Consider the following 14,479-nt stretch of genomic DNA (forward strand, 5'->3'; position numbering starts at 1 on the left):
AAATGTTGGGGTGAAGGGTGGCTCCAATAGGGCCCTTCACACCAGGCTGCTGCTGCTCAAGACCTCAGCTGTCCTCAGTCCCTAGCTCTCTCCTTTCTTATCTCAAGCTGGGATCCCTGTCTTTGAACACACGCTGCCACCTTCCCTGTCCCCATTACAGTCATTAGAGCACCTGTCTCAGATGTCAGCCTGACTTAAACCTTCATCTCCCACCGCTCAGGAGAGCTCCCCCAGCCCACGGGCTGTAGGCAACGCTCAGGTGAGGGAGCCCAGACTTCCAGGCCCCATCCTGGCCTGGGTCTGCTTTTTATCCAGTGACTGGTACAGGCAGCCTCTTTTGCTCTCAAGATACTTGTTCTACCAGCTCTGACCCCGTGTGCCGCCAAGTACAAAAGGTAGTGTGCAAGCCCTCATGGGGAGTGGGGGAGGTAACTTTTCCATGACACACCCCTGTACCCACCCCACTTGTGCTGCCTCCTCACCTTCTGGCACATGTTGGGCCCATCATAGGGTCCTGGCAAGAGGGCTGGCAAGCTGGTATCCTAGGCAGGGGTAGAAGAGCCTGCCTACTATTAATGAGCAGTGTCAGAAGCTGCTGTCAGCCTGTGCGAAGTGCTAACGATGAATAAATGGCAGCAGCTGTGATGGGTTGCAGACTCCTGGAAAGGCTGTATTGCGGGCAGGGCTCTGCTCACTGTAGCATCACTTGCCGTACGAGTTCTGCTCCGTGGTAAGTCTCCTCCCTTATCCTCCAAAGCTGCAGAGGGGCAAGGTAAAGACAACTTCCGCTTTCCCGCTTCAGCCTTCAGTTCTCCCCCTGCCAGCTCTGCCCCATGCACACACCCCAGGTCAGCATGCTGGGCATGGTGACTTCCATGGCCATGCGCCGCCCCCCCCTCTGTATGGGCCATGCAGCTTGAGAGTCCCGTTTCAGCTCCAGTAGTATTTTGGCAGAGCTCCTCTTAGTGCTGAGGAAAAATCCTTATGTAGTTAAGCACCCAGCAGCAAGACAGTCAGCTGTCTGGCTTGAGACATCGGGCACCATGGAAGTACAATGCACTCAAATGCCTCCTTCCTACTGATGAGCTGAATTCAAGGAACAGCTGATAGCTCGGCTGTCAGCAGCAGAAGCCCATGCTGTGTGCACAGACAAATGCACGTACCTGGACAGACGTTTGGCTGCACCTAGGGAACGGGTGCCTGTGAGTGTCCCTTTTGCTGGGGGACATTTGGGGAGACAACTGGCTTGCTGTTTGATGGGGATGCAGCCCAGACATCCATGGGACACGAAGGGATTGTAGGATCTGCAGCACCGTGGGAAAGGGCAGCTGTGAAGGATAGAGGGCCAGAAACACAAGCTTGGACTCAGCACCGCTGCTGTCAATGGAGTTTCACTGGCTTATTGCTAGGGAGCTCAACTTCTGTTTGTGACAGTGGTTGCCAGCCCCCCCACCCCCAGCCTAGCATGCCATGCTGCCGATACAGAGAGTGACTCTCAGCTGCAGTTCCCCAGCTCCAGATTTAACTGTACCTCCTGCAAACTTTGAACATGGCTCTGCGTTTAATTTTTTGGACTAACAGGCTTCACAACCCCAGCCCCATTCTGATTTGCTGCACAAACACAGGCCTGCTGTGACATGCTTACGCCCATGCTTTGATAAGACAACTGCGTAATGCAGTTTGCGCTGAAACGTAATACTATATCTCTGTTTAGAAGCTGCCCAGGGAGGGTAACTCCCATTTAACAGTCGCACCTTATCCAAGGAGTTTTAATTAGCTGCTTCCTCTCAGCCTCACTGAGTTGCAGCATCTTTCCCAGCAGGTCAGCTAGGGAAAAAAAAAAAAGTGAGAAGTTGGGCCTTCTAAACAGAGACGCATAGGGGCTTTACTCTCCAGGAGTAAACCTGTTTGTAGAGCACCATGTTACATGCAGGTTTCCCAAATCCCATCTACTCTATTGCTAACACAGGTGAGCTGCAGCAGATGGCTTTGTAACTCTTGGCAAAAAAAAAAAAAAAAAAGCTGCATACCTGGATTTTTGCAGAGGCTTCGCTTTGTGCTGCCCAGCTGATTCTCTTTACATCATTGCTTTTCAGAGGGGCTTAACGCAGAGTACGTGAAAGGAGAGAACATGGAGGCAGTCGTAAGTGAAGAACCTCAAGGTAAGAATTCGTTAGGACCCCTCATAAACCTCCTGGCTGCTTAACAATGCAGCCCCCTTAACAGTGGCTGCTCTATGCCCTCTCACATGCCTGCTGTGCACACCTCACTCAAGGCTTACCCAGCTCCCAGAGCATCCTTCTCCTATGAGAAACCATTTAGCGTGCTAAGAGACGCAGCACCGAAGCATTTGGTTCCTCACTGCATAGCGGGGAAAGACCTGGAAACATAGGACCTGCTCTTATAAACAATAGGGTTACTAATAGTGCCCATGCATACCATCGTGCTTTGCAGCCACAGAGCTGAAAGCAAAGAACAAAAGGAAAGCATCATCCCCATCAGAACTGGGGAAAGCACGGCGTGATGAAATTACTTTCCAAGAGCCACAGACCACATGCTCACGCCCGGCCCAGCTCACTCGCATTGCATTACTTTTACATGCTGTTGGATTTGTGATGATTCTGGGTTTTTTTCTCCTCCCAGTTAAATATTCAGTCCTAGAAACACAGTCAGCAGAACCACCACCCAAACAAGACAACGCGAAGATCTAAAGCATGACCTGGGGCTGGAAAAGAATCAGTCAGCAGTAAAAACATACAGACATTTCACAGGCTTGTAATTTAGCTTCTTTTTTTTAAATTTAATTTGGATCCACAGCTATTTAATGTGTATTTAGTCTGAAACTGGCTTCTTGCTGTAGGCGCTCGGGTTAGAACGGCAGTAGATGTTTATTTTTTGTACAGAGGTGTGTGTTTACATCCATTTGGTGCTGTAGGATTGATTTCATGTTGCACGCAAAACAAACATGGTGCTTCAATAGTGTGCCAGGCTAAATTTAGGACTTTCATTTGGGGATAAACAGCTGGGAATAATGGCTTTTTCAAAGAGGAGGAACTTACAGGTGCGAGGACAATAAAGTGCCTGTGAATAACGATCCAAAGCAAACCATCCAAGAACCTTTATAAATCACTTCCAGCCAAACTCTGCCACCAGCAATGAGCATACAGCTTCCAGAGGCCATCGTGGAAGTTGCGTGTGCATTGAAGGTAGATTTTGGTCCTTAGAGTAGCTACACCTAAAAATAAAGTGCCTATGAGTAGATCCTCATTTAGGGCTGGGAGGGAGTTGAGCACCTCTGTTCTCACTGAAGTCAAACACCCCAAAGGACCCGGATTTCAGGAGATTGTTCGGCAATAAGCTGCAGGGCTGGATTTTGGCAGGTGACATAACACGTACTTGCGCCTGAGATCAGAATGGAGCCAAAAGTCACAAGTTCAACTGTGCCGAAAACAAAACTTCTGCAGTGCCACTGTGCTGAAGTGAAATCCGTTCATGTTTGTGTGGGCTAAAGACAGATTCAGATCTTAGTTACCCCAGAGTAGGGTTACCATATTTCCAGTTCCAAAAAGGCTGCCTGTCAGGGGATACTTCACTCCCAACCCACAGCCCCTGGCCTTGCCAGTGCCCCTCACTCCCAACCCGCAGCCCCCCATCCCAGCTGCTGTCCCTGACTTGACATGCAGACCCCTGGCCCTGCCAGTGCCCCTCACTCCCAACCCACAGTCCCTCCCTCTCCCCCAGGCCATGCTGGTACCCTCAGTCCCCCCATCCCTGCTGGTGCCCCTTACTCCTGACCTGCAGGCCCCTGCTCCCCTAGCCCAGCTGCCTGTCCCAGTGGGGCAACAGATTTGTGCAGGTGGCATCAGGGTGAGTCTGGCCCCGGCACGGGCAGGAGGGAAGAGGAGAGGCCTGTGGCACCCCCTTGCCCCAAGCTGGGGCTCCCATGCTGCACCAGGTGGCCTGGCCACATCCTCCTGGGCAGCATCTCCCAGCTGGCCTGGCCCTGCAAGCAAAGGCACTGGCCCTGGTGCCGCCGTCCCAGCTATGGAGCTCCCCACTGCCCCTGAAGGGCCCTCTTCCCTTGCTGGAGGGGCAGGTGTCTGCCTCCCACTCCCACTGCCCTGCCACAGCTTTGGTGCCAGACAGCTTCCCCCAGCACCAGCAGGCACCCACCCCCTTGTACACCCCTCCCCTCCACACGCTCCCCTGGACAGTCCCCAAGCCCTGGCCCTTCAGCCCCAGCCCCGCCACAGACTTACCTGCATCCAGCTGCCAGGCATCGGCGATGCGTGGAGGGTGCACACAGGTGCATGTGCACCCCAGACAGAAGCGCTGCTGACACGGCTGGTGGTCACCACTCGCCACCACCCCCTCCCCGCACTCACTGCCGACACCACTGGTGGTGTCCGTGGGCAGTTGCCAATCCCCGCTAGACGCTACCGGTGGTGTCTGCAGATGGTCACTGACCTCTGGCACTCACCACCCTCCATCCCCCACTGCCGAGGCCACCTGCCGGAGCTCCCCACTTGCCGCCGCTATGCCCCTGCCTGTGAGCAGTCGCTGTGCCCCCCCAGCCTCCGGGGGTACGCGTCCTTCAGGCTGCCAGGGATGTTCCCACATGTGCACCAGCCACGTGTGTGCACGTGCCGACGCACACGCGCCTGCTGCCTCCAATTGCTCCCTCCCCCCCAATCAGCAGAGCAGAGTAAAATCTGAGACATAGGTTCATATTTCACAGAACTGCCCGGGCAGAAATTGTAGGGTCCAAAAGAGGAAATGTCCAAGAAAACCTGGACATACGGTAACCCTACCCCAGAGCAACTTGACTTCAGAAAGGGCAAGGGAATAAGCTTTAAAGAATGTATACAAATTAAGCTGTGAAACTCACTCCAGCAAGGTAAAAGTCAAGAGCTTGACAGGATTAAACACCCAGATATTTCCACGGCTGCTGGGAACATCCAGTGTTCAGCAGCTGTTGGCAGGCACGACCCTGCTGCTGGGCTCCGATCTGGTGGGGCAGTTCTCATTTAATGCAGGGTAACAAAGGACAGATTCTGCTCTTGGATATCTAGTAGCAGTTTAGCAGTTCTTACACCCCTTCTATTGCTGCTGCGCTGTGGATACTGCCACTCTCCAGTGTTGTTCAGCAGTAGCTGAATGAGGAACAGATACATTGAAGTGCAAGGTGGGGAAAAACCATTCTGCTGTTGTGAGGTACGGAAAAGATGCTGAGTGTTCATAGCGGAGCAGGAAGCGTGTACTTTTTGTAATGTTTTGCAAAAACACATCGTGTAGCCATGAAACAGCAGCTCTCTGGATAAACGTGTCTAGCTCAGTTTGAAGTACAAATACCCAGCTTTCGTGAAGGAGCTTAACCCAGGGCCTCACCTATAGGTATTTGTATAAGTATACAAATATTTTGTGTAACAATTTTAATTGAAAGGCAATTTCCTAGTAACTTTTTCAATGTTTTGCAGCAGCTGTACAATTCTTTATGCTCTTCTTGACACTTGCATTTTAAAAGCCTTACGCTAGCTTTCAAAAGTAGAAGCACATTGTTTTACGGATATGTTTGGATTACAAAACAAAACATATAAGCTGCTTCCAAAGCTCTCGGTTAACTACTGGCTTCTCTGGACCCGAAGCAGGGAAAATAGACAAGACTTACGCACTTGCTTATTCTTGAGTAGGTTTTTTATGAAGGAGGAAATGTGGTTTGTAGAATTGTGAAGAGCACGTAGGGAAACCCAGATGCTAATGAAGCCACCACACAGCTGAATTCGTATCGCTATACATTTTCAAGTGGTGGAATCCATTCTTTCCTAGCCAAGCACATTTGAAAGCTATAGTATAGACCTTTGTTAGATAAATGTTGGAGATAACTGTTACTGTATGACACTGGTAGGACGCTAGGAGTCTTCTTCTCTGGGTAGATTGAGTGAACATTATTCCGTATTTATTTCTTTTTGGCTGATGACAGAATGTTTCTGTAGGTATAGATTGTCATTTCTTGTTGTTTTTCTATTACTGCACTGTACATTCATGGTCTGTACAATGGACAGTGCAGTGGAGTGCTGAGGATTGCTTCCTTGAGAACAGAACACTTAACCCTTGGTCGGAAAAGTGTTAAACTTGAGCATTTAAGAAGCATAAGCAGTATTTGTGAATCACACTTTTTTTTTTCTTTTTAAAGCAGTTTCACACCACATGTAAATTGAACTGAAGCTGCTTCTTTCCCCACAGCCTTTTCTATGATTTTGGTAAATAGTTATGCCTTAATGTAATTTGTAGGTATAGTATAAGCCAAAATGCATATGCACAGCAAAAGGAAACACCTTTTCAGAGTTTACAATGGTATAATTTGGAGTCCTGGAAAAGGAGGTTTATAAAAGGAAACTATTGACTGATGTTGTGTTATAGAAAACAAACCAAGTCGACTCTTCAAAGCATTTGGTGGGAAAAAAAAAATGAGAGAGACTAAAAGCAAGTGCCATATATCAAAGTGAAACTCCATCACGTGGCTTGTGGCTGCATTTCGTTTCCCTGTCCTTCACCCCTGGAGCTTGTTTTTTCTGTACAGCACCCAAAATACTTTTGGCAATGTGTTCATTAGGAAGATTCAGTTGCAGGTTCTCAGTAGCAATACAAGTGATGTGGTTCTTAATGCTTCAGAAAGTCAGGAGGCTGTTTCATTCCCCATTACCGACCTCTATAATTAGCGATTCACACCTTAAAGAGAGCCTTGTGCTGAAGCTGCATGCAGGTCTCAGCACATCTCATCTTTAAAGTATACCCCAAAAAATAGAAAGCTGTTGAAGCCTGGACATACAACAGGTTTACACTGGTGTGATTTGCCTTTATGCCAGCGTAAAAGTGGAGCAGAGAGAAAAATTACACTGGTATTATAGGCAGTCCTCAGACTTACGACGCAATTGGTTCCTGAAAACCGCGTCAAGTCAAAACGTTATAACTTGAAATTGATTTTCTCATAAGAAACAATGTTATAAATGGTGGATTGGTTCCTGAACCAAGGCCTGATACCCTGTTTTCACCAAAAATACCCCAGAATGTTGTACTCAATCAAATATAGTTACATTAATGTATTTATATTGTAAATAGCAATCATATTGGTTTGGAAGGACTTCTTTGAGGCGACTTTGCTGGGCTTTTTGAAGGGTTCTTGGCTGAAGTCTTCTCAGGAGTCCTGGCTACAGGTTTTTCTGGAGTTCTTGTCTGCTTTCTTAAAGAAAGTGTCCAAGGCAGTTTGGAGAGATGTTCTCCAGGGAGATGAGCGACACGGCGAACTTGTTCGCTGGCGTCGCGTCAGATCAAGTGTTGTAAAGTCGAAACTGACGTCAGGAAGTTGAAACAGGGTGTCAATTTATAAATGTTGTAAGTGTGAAACGTTGTAACTCAAAACGCAAGTCAAAGACTGCCCATATTCGAATCTGCTTTAGGGCTCAAACCCAAAGGAAAAACTAGGGGTAAAACAATACAGATATAGATGTCATCCATCTGTTGTTTATCCCAGGGTAGCCATTCACACACAGCAAACAGGCTGCTCCTGTCGCTGAATAGCAGGGCACCATATAATGCCTGCTCTGAAGAGCTACTTGGGATAGCTGCTAATCTGCATACTTCAGATCGGGATGTCATTTACACTGGCATATAGCTCTGATGTAAGCTACACCAGTGTAAACGTGCCATTTGTCCATGTTATAAATCGGATGCAACTACAGAAAAAATTGGTAGCCTAGTTCAGCACTGAGTAAAATGAATCATTGTTGAGTTAAGCCAAAAATACAGCAAAGGCCCTCCAGGACACGTGGATGTCACCTGTGCAGTACAACTGCACTCATCACCCTGTCTGTAGGTCCCCAAGGCCACTGTTACCAAAATAAAATCCAGTTTTGAATGTTCGATATACAAAATAGATGCCTTATAAGAACCCACATGGCTCCAGGTAGCTGAAGCTTGGGCTTGATGTATATATAATGTCAGCTACTTGCAGTGTTCCTTTTACAAAACTGCTTTTCAAGCCACAGAACTGGGATGTTCTTCAGATTTCACACTTTCTACCATACTTATGGAGGCTTCATGCAAACAGACATTTTCCTGCAACCAACAGAGAACCGCTACCATTCTCGCATTGTCATTGTTAACTACTTTTGTTGTGGCAAAAGTGGAATTAGTCTTTGAGAATCATTTAAAACTATGAAAAATTGAATTCAAATGGAGAGGCAGCCTTGGCCAATAAACACGCATCTGCAACAAAACAAGGTTCAGAAACAGTATGAGTGGAATTAGCTAGATTAAGATGAAATCATTTAATTTAAAGCAGTAACTTTTCATTGAAAAGCAAGGCATACACAGTTCAGTGATGTAAAACTGAGCTCTACCAAACGAAGGTTGTGTATTATGCTATGAAAAGGCAAGCTCGTTTTGCTAAAGTGCATAAGGATTATGGGGAAAAACGGTTTGACTGCTAACTACAACTGGAAAACAAGGAATAAAACAGAGTGGCTTACACAAGGACACTTTGGTGCTGTTTTCTTTGTGTGTTTCAAGTAAGTAGGAAGAGTGGAGTGGGGTGTGCCTCGGACCCTCCTACATAAAAGACACCCATTCAGCTTACTTCAACAACTCCTCTCCCATGTAAGAGGACATTCTGCATTTGCTGAAAAGAACAAGCAGCTTGAAATCTGCAGTTAGGGATGAAAATTGAAGACTGAAAATGTGCTGGGAGAATCATCCCCGCAACCCTCACTCTGTCCTTTGCTAGGTCACGGCTCAGTTTTAAATCCACTTCACTGGCACTGTTTTTGGACACGCGCAGGATTGGATTTTTATCTCTTCCGATACCCGACAGTCCCCTGCAACATGCATTGTGCTTCAAGGTTGACGCACAAATAGGTGTGCACCTTTTTTCTTTTTTACAATATAGAGGTTTGTCTCCCATCAGACTCATGGGGACTTGCACAGGTGCTTTCCCTGTTCTCTCAGGCACATCCCTTACAAGACTGAGTTTGTGGACTGAACAAGCATCTGACCATTCATTTTCAGACATCAGTGCCAGCTACCTCTGTATTATTAAATGTAGCCTGGGAATAAATCCCCTTACATTCAAGAAAAAAAGCAAAGCCAAACATTTATCGTATCAGCTTTTAATTCTGTGGCCGGAAGACTGGAGGAGGGAGCGGTGGGGTCAGCCCCTGCCCAGCCTCCCCAAACCTTCTGGTTTCTTTACAAAACAAAGAGCTTGGGGGAGGAACAAACACGTGAAAAATGCAGCTCAGCTCTAAAACGTGACCAACGGCAGCGTGAACTCCATGCTGCCGACGCTGCCCCATAGGGGGTTTACCAGAGCCTGGTGGGACGCTGGAGTAGGACTGTTACCCCACTCACATCCCTTGAAGCACGAGTTGCTGCCTGCCTGCTGTCCACCCACACTCCCCTTGCCTTCGGGAGATTTTAGTTGCAGCAGCAGAGATGAGGTCTACCAACTGGAGCAGAAGTGGCCAATTCTGTTGATGATACCCCATTTAGAAGAGAATTCTGCTCCCTCTCACAGACCTGTGCTGCTTCTGCAGCATTAATAGGAATAAGTCGTAGTAACAGTCATTAATTTTACCATAGTCATTATGCTAAAATGTTGAATACCCACAGCAAGCAGAGCAAGTGAGAAGAAATCATGTTGCTGTCACTTTTTCAGAGCAGAGCCACACTTTAACTAAGAGACAAGAAACTACCAAGTTAAGACGAGACAGTGAAATCCACTGTGCTCGTTATGCCCATCATGTTATTAGGAGGCCTCCTCAGGTACCCCCATGAAATAATGGAAGGATCTCTCAGGCATGTTGAAAACCTATGACACAAACAGGTTACCTGGAGGAACGAGCAATGCTTTTCTATATAAAAATGAATCCAGAGATTCTCACTCTGAGCGTTTGTTTTAATATCTCAGAATGGCTCTGTTGATCCCAAGCACTCCTTGGCCAATAAATTACAGAGCAAAAAACTTTCATGATTACTAGCTCCAATATAGAACAAATTGCAAACTCCTTTCTTAGGCTGTGTTTTAGAAACATTCATCTCTAAATAGTAGATCATTAAAATGCCTTGCTACATTTGAGGTATTAAAGATTTGAATTCACTACCAGCCCAACGTATGCTGGCCATATAAAACTGATTGCTAGTATTGTCTTGTAGAATCACTTTTATATAAAAAGCACACTTCGTCTTTTTTATAAAAAAGCCTGACTTCGATTAAAGGATGTGGCATGTCAGACCATCTTAAGCCGAACCACTTTAAAAATGCAAGTACCATACAAGTCAAAAGGACATACGGCAGTATCATGCATCGTGTAGAGTAAACTTAATGATTACAGCACTTCCGCTGCTGCTGTTCACACTAGCAGGAGGCGTGCGCAGTAGTATGCATTATACATTAGCTATACAAACGTGCAAGTGCAGAAAATCGGGGGGAAATTGTGTGGCACCGCAGCTTATTTTGTCCAGATATGCAGTACTCGGAGGCAGTCAATGTGAGGTAAGAATCACAGCCAATCCTTTCTTTAGACCCAGGGTTAATTTCTGCCAGCAGAACTTGATTTACACAGCTCAAGGCCAGCAGGTCGACAAGTGGAGCTACATGATCTTAAATGCCTAAAGGAGGAGTTTCTTATGCAAGGTTGGTCTGATGGAAGGGGAAATTCCAGGCATGCTTACTTCTGTCCTTTCCAAAAAAAGGACACATTAGTAATTTTTAAGAAGGCTGGCTATCACCAATAGCGTTGATCAAATAAAGCTTTAATCAAGGTGGCTGACAGGTAGACAGAAACAAAATGAGTAATAAATATTTTATATAAAAATATGGATAACTGATTGAAACCGGTTTTGCTTATTCGCTTCGACAAAACTGTTGGCAGCATCACAAAAGCCAACAGGTTATTTCAAGGAAACCAACTAAGATCAAGTGATTTAAAATCTGTCAAACAAAGTTGTTACAGGTTAATATCTTCCAAAATATCTGGAGAGGCAGGAACCATTTTTCTGAACACATAAAATATAAAAAACTGAGAGTGTGTGTACATGTGCTTAGCATTGCATACACACACACACACACACACACACGGAGGATTGTGTGTGTACATGTTTAACACTTAAGAAAATGCGAAGCTGTGGACTTTACACAGTTCAGTGCCAGTCTAATCCAAAACACTGCCGTTACTAGAAAACTAACGGTACTTCGCACAAGACACTGACATGAATAAGCTTACACCTCACTTGACAGTGAAACCGAGCAATAAACTAATCAGAAGACCTCATTCAAACTTGTAAAAAAAGGCATTAAAAAATCTAAAATCCATGCTTCACCAAATATATTACAGCAATACAAGTACCAATAAGTGTGCAATAGCTGGCAAATCCTGCTATCTTCATAACCATTTATTTTAAATGACATATTTACTCAAAATGTAAAACTGGCTGCACTGGAAAATATCTAATTTAAAATCAGTTTCAAAGTGCATCAATTACCCAACCACGTCCCCAAGAATAACAGTTGCTCTGTATAAAAAAAATATATGTACGGAGTTAAATAGAGAGTTCCCATTCACAACAACACACATCACAATGTTCTGATTAAGCGCAAGTGTCACATGGCATTTCAGTTGGTTTTCTCAACCAGCCACTGTACCCAAGATAGCAAAAAGCCTCTTGCATTATTTGCCTGACAGATGGGTTCCTTTTTAAGATGGTTAAATTGTTGGTTGCTCAAAATAAAGTAAATTCTACAATTGGTGATTTAACTAGAGATGTCAAAACAGACGCACAGGAACTGCCAACATAAGAAAATACCATCGCAGCTACTGAAGCTCTTTTTGGCCTCATAACAGCAAACAGACAAAGTAAGGCATGTAGATCGTAGCAATTTTAAGCCGCTCAGTCCTCAAGGAAGGGAAACACACTGCACCCTCTCTCAGTATACCTGGTGTGAGTTGCTTCCCGTGGCTCTTGTCACATGTCAGACAGAGGTGTGCACAGGCGTGGCGGAGTGAGATGGGGAGGATCCTCTATCCGAGGACGAAGAAATGGATCGAGTAGCCGCTTCCCGCTGCAGCTCTTCCAGCTTCTTCTGCAGCTCACCTCTGATGGCAAGTAGCTCCTTCAGATTCTGATGAATTGGCACCTGGGTGTTCAAAGGAGAGAAAGCAATTCTTACCACAGTAATTACTTAGTGCCCCAGGTAATGCATCTCCCATTTTCCTCAGCGACACGCAAGCTCTGAATCTCTCAAATTTCACTGCCTCACTACTGACAGTGACCAGTTCTGAATTCACACCTTCCCCATCACAACTGAGCTGCAAGGGACTAGTCTGATGCTGTGAAATACCAAAAAGGGAGGGAGGGCAAGGTCCTCTTACACAGTGCTTTTAGTCATTTTTACCAATGTGAATTCCTTCCTTTGCCCTGGACCTGGCTGACTAGAAGGGTGAGTTGTATCCAGTTTAACCCAAATGGCCTTTGTCTGAGATCTCCTCCTCCTCCGGGAGCCTCCAGACAGCTGCCGTGCACAGAAGAGGCACCTCCCCGACCCCATCCAGAAGAGCTGGATTCTCAGTTCTCATGACCCCGTATCAGGTACCTGCCCACTGCAAAGGCACTAACCTGCGAAAATCTAGGCAGTCGTCACCAGGTGTCTGCAAACTGCAGTTTAACACTTGGCCAGATTTGGCCAGATTTCCATAGGGTGCTAAAAGCCATATCCCTAACTCAAAGACGGCTCCTCCTTCTCCTTCCTGCCCATCTCCAAATATCAAGCCTGGCCCAAAGCACTGGCCGGCAAAGATTTTCCAGAAAAAAAAAGATATTTTACTATGAGCAAAACAATTTTTCCCTAGCCTCATTTGGCTGAAGTTTTCCAGACACTCTCAATCTGAGGTGTGAATTACCTGGTATGGAATGCTTTAGTCAAGAGTCAAAGTTTGGTAAAGCGATAATCAGCTGAAGAGGGTCTTATAATGAGAAACGTTGGATGCCACTTACAGCAAGCATAATAAATGTATGCTGTACCTAAACCTCGCAAAGGGTGGCTATATACGTTGTAGCACACATTGCATTATACTGTAAATATGCATTATTTTTACAATGTAAATTGTACGGTTCCTTGTCGCTTCACATACATCATTGCAGCATACAGACTTATGGCGATATATCAATAATAAAACTATGGAGAAGGACTTAATACATTAAGTTCTTTGCAAACTCATGAATTCAATTCCATCAAGCGGGGAAGGGAAAAAAAGGTGAGCCATTTATGCAGAACTTTTACTGAGTGTTTTCAGAAAGATGTATTTGGCAATAACTATTTTTAAATGTAAGCTATGTTAGAGTTATATTGTGGTGGTATAAAACAAAGCAAAGCAGAGTTTCCTGAATGACACCAGAATGCATATAATATTTTTATAAGTAAAACTGGAAAGCAGCACAGCATAAGTGATTCTCGATGGGCGGGGGGCTGGACTCAATGATCTTCCAAGGTCCCTTCCAGCCCTAATGTCTATGAAATCTGTGATTCCACTGGTACGAAGATGTTACTTGATACCTGTGGACCCTCCCTTAAGCTTGTTGTGTCACTTATTTCCAAAATATGGAGGGATTTTGTCACTATAACATTTTCATTTTAAGAGAATTACTGCAGCAAATTCAATCTTCAGAAGACAAACAACTTTCACTTAACAGTGCTGGATGGAGACAAACCCAAGGCTGCATATCAAACCCTACATTTAAAACACAGAGCTCTGGAAAAACCACGCAGACAGAACAAGACTGCAGAGCTTGCTGTACCTTTGGGGAGGAGAATGAAAAAAGAAGTCATCTGCGGTGACAAAGACACAGACTTCATGTGTAATTTCCCAAAGGCCCATTGCTAGGTATTTCTGATCATTGCTCAGATTTCTACTCGTATCTTCCCTGCGTAATTACTTAGAGCTAATTCTGTAAAGTTATGCCCCTACTGTTACATACATCAGTGCAAAAAGACTAGGTCAGTGTCCCCTCTTATAAATAAGCAGCCTTTGGAGAGAAGTGTGGCCCGGTAATCTAGAAATAATGCTTGCACTGGCATATGTGTGAGCTGGGTTCTCTTTCCAGGCTCTAGGTGCTCAGGCTAAGAGGGACAGGAATGGTCAGAGCTTTGCAAGGAACAGGAGGATGCCACTGCTGCAGGGAGCAGAAGCAAGAAGGAGATGCAAAAGCAGGCAATCATATCGGGTCTAGATATCTATTCTCACAGCACAAACGTGCAGTCTCCACATAAAATCTCCCCTTATGTTCTGGTTAGAGAAATCAAGTTGATGACATAACCACAGTCACCTAACAGTGGTGGCAGCAGACAAAGCTTTCTACCTTTCAGCCTGCTTCTCAAGAGGGAGGAATGGAAACATGGAGAGGAATCCTGGGCCCCTCCATGACTCCT

General features: G+C 45.7%; 2 protein-coding genes across 5 annotated transcripts in view; one reads left to right on the plus strand and one right to left on the minus strand.

Annotated features, from left to right (window-relative positions):
* The window catches only part of CD99L2 (CD99 molecule like 2), a 28,105-nt gene extending 25,285 nt beyond the window's left edge, over positions 1-2,820 (plus strand). The window contains exons 11-12 of the mRNA XM_019521638.1: positions 2,097-2,162; positions 2,644-2,820. Coding sequence (XP_019377183.1) covers positions 2,097-2,162; positions 2,644-2,711 — 134 coding nt within the window. The 3' untranslated portion in view covers positions 2,712-2,820. The remainder of the gene's footprint in view (positions 1-2,096; positions 2,163-2,643) is intronic.
* A 5,196-nt stretch (positions 2,821-8,016) lies between these two features.
* The window catches only part of MTMR1 (myotubularin related protein 1), a 54,047-nt gene continuing 47,584 nt past the window's right edge, over positions 8,017-14,479 (minus strand). For all 4 annotated transcript variants that reach the window (XM_019521642.1, XM_019521640.1, XM_019521641.1 and 1 more), the window contains one exon: positions 8,017-12,190. In XM_019521642.1, coding sequence (XP_019377187.1) covers positions 12,026-12,190 — 165 coding nt within the window. In that variant the 3' untranslated portion in view covers positions 8,017-12,025. The remainder of the gene's footprint in view (positions 12,191-14,479) is intronic.

This window comes from Gavialis gangeticus, unplaced genomic scaffold (genome assembly GCF_001723915.1).
Source record: "Gavialis gangeticus isolate Ggan-Ray unplaced genomic scaffold, GavGan_comp1, whole genome shotgun sequence".
Lineage (NCBI taxonomy): Eukaryota > Metazoa > Chordata > Crocodylia > Gavialidae > Gavialis > Gavialis gangeticus.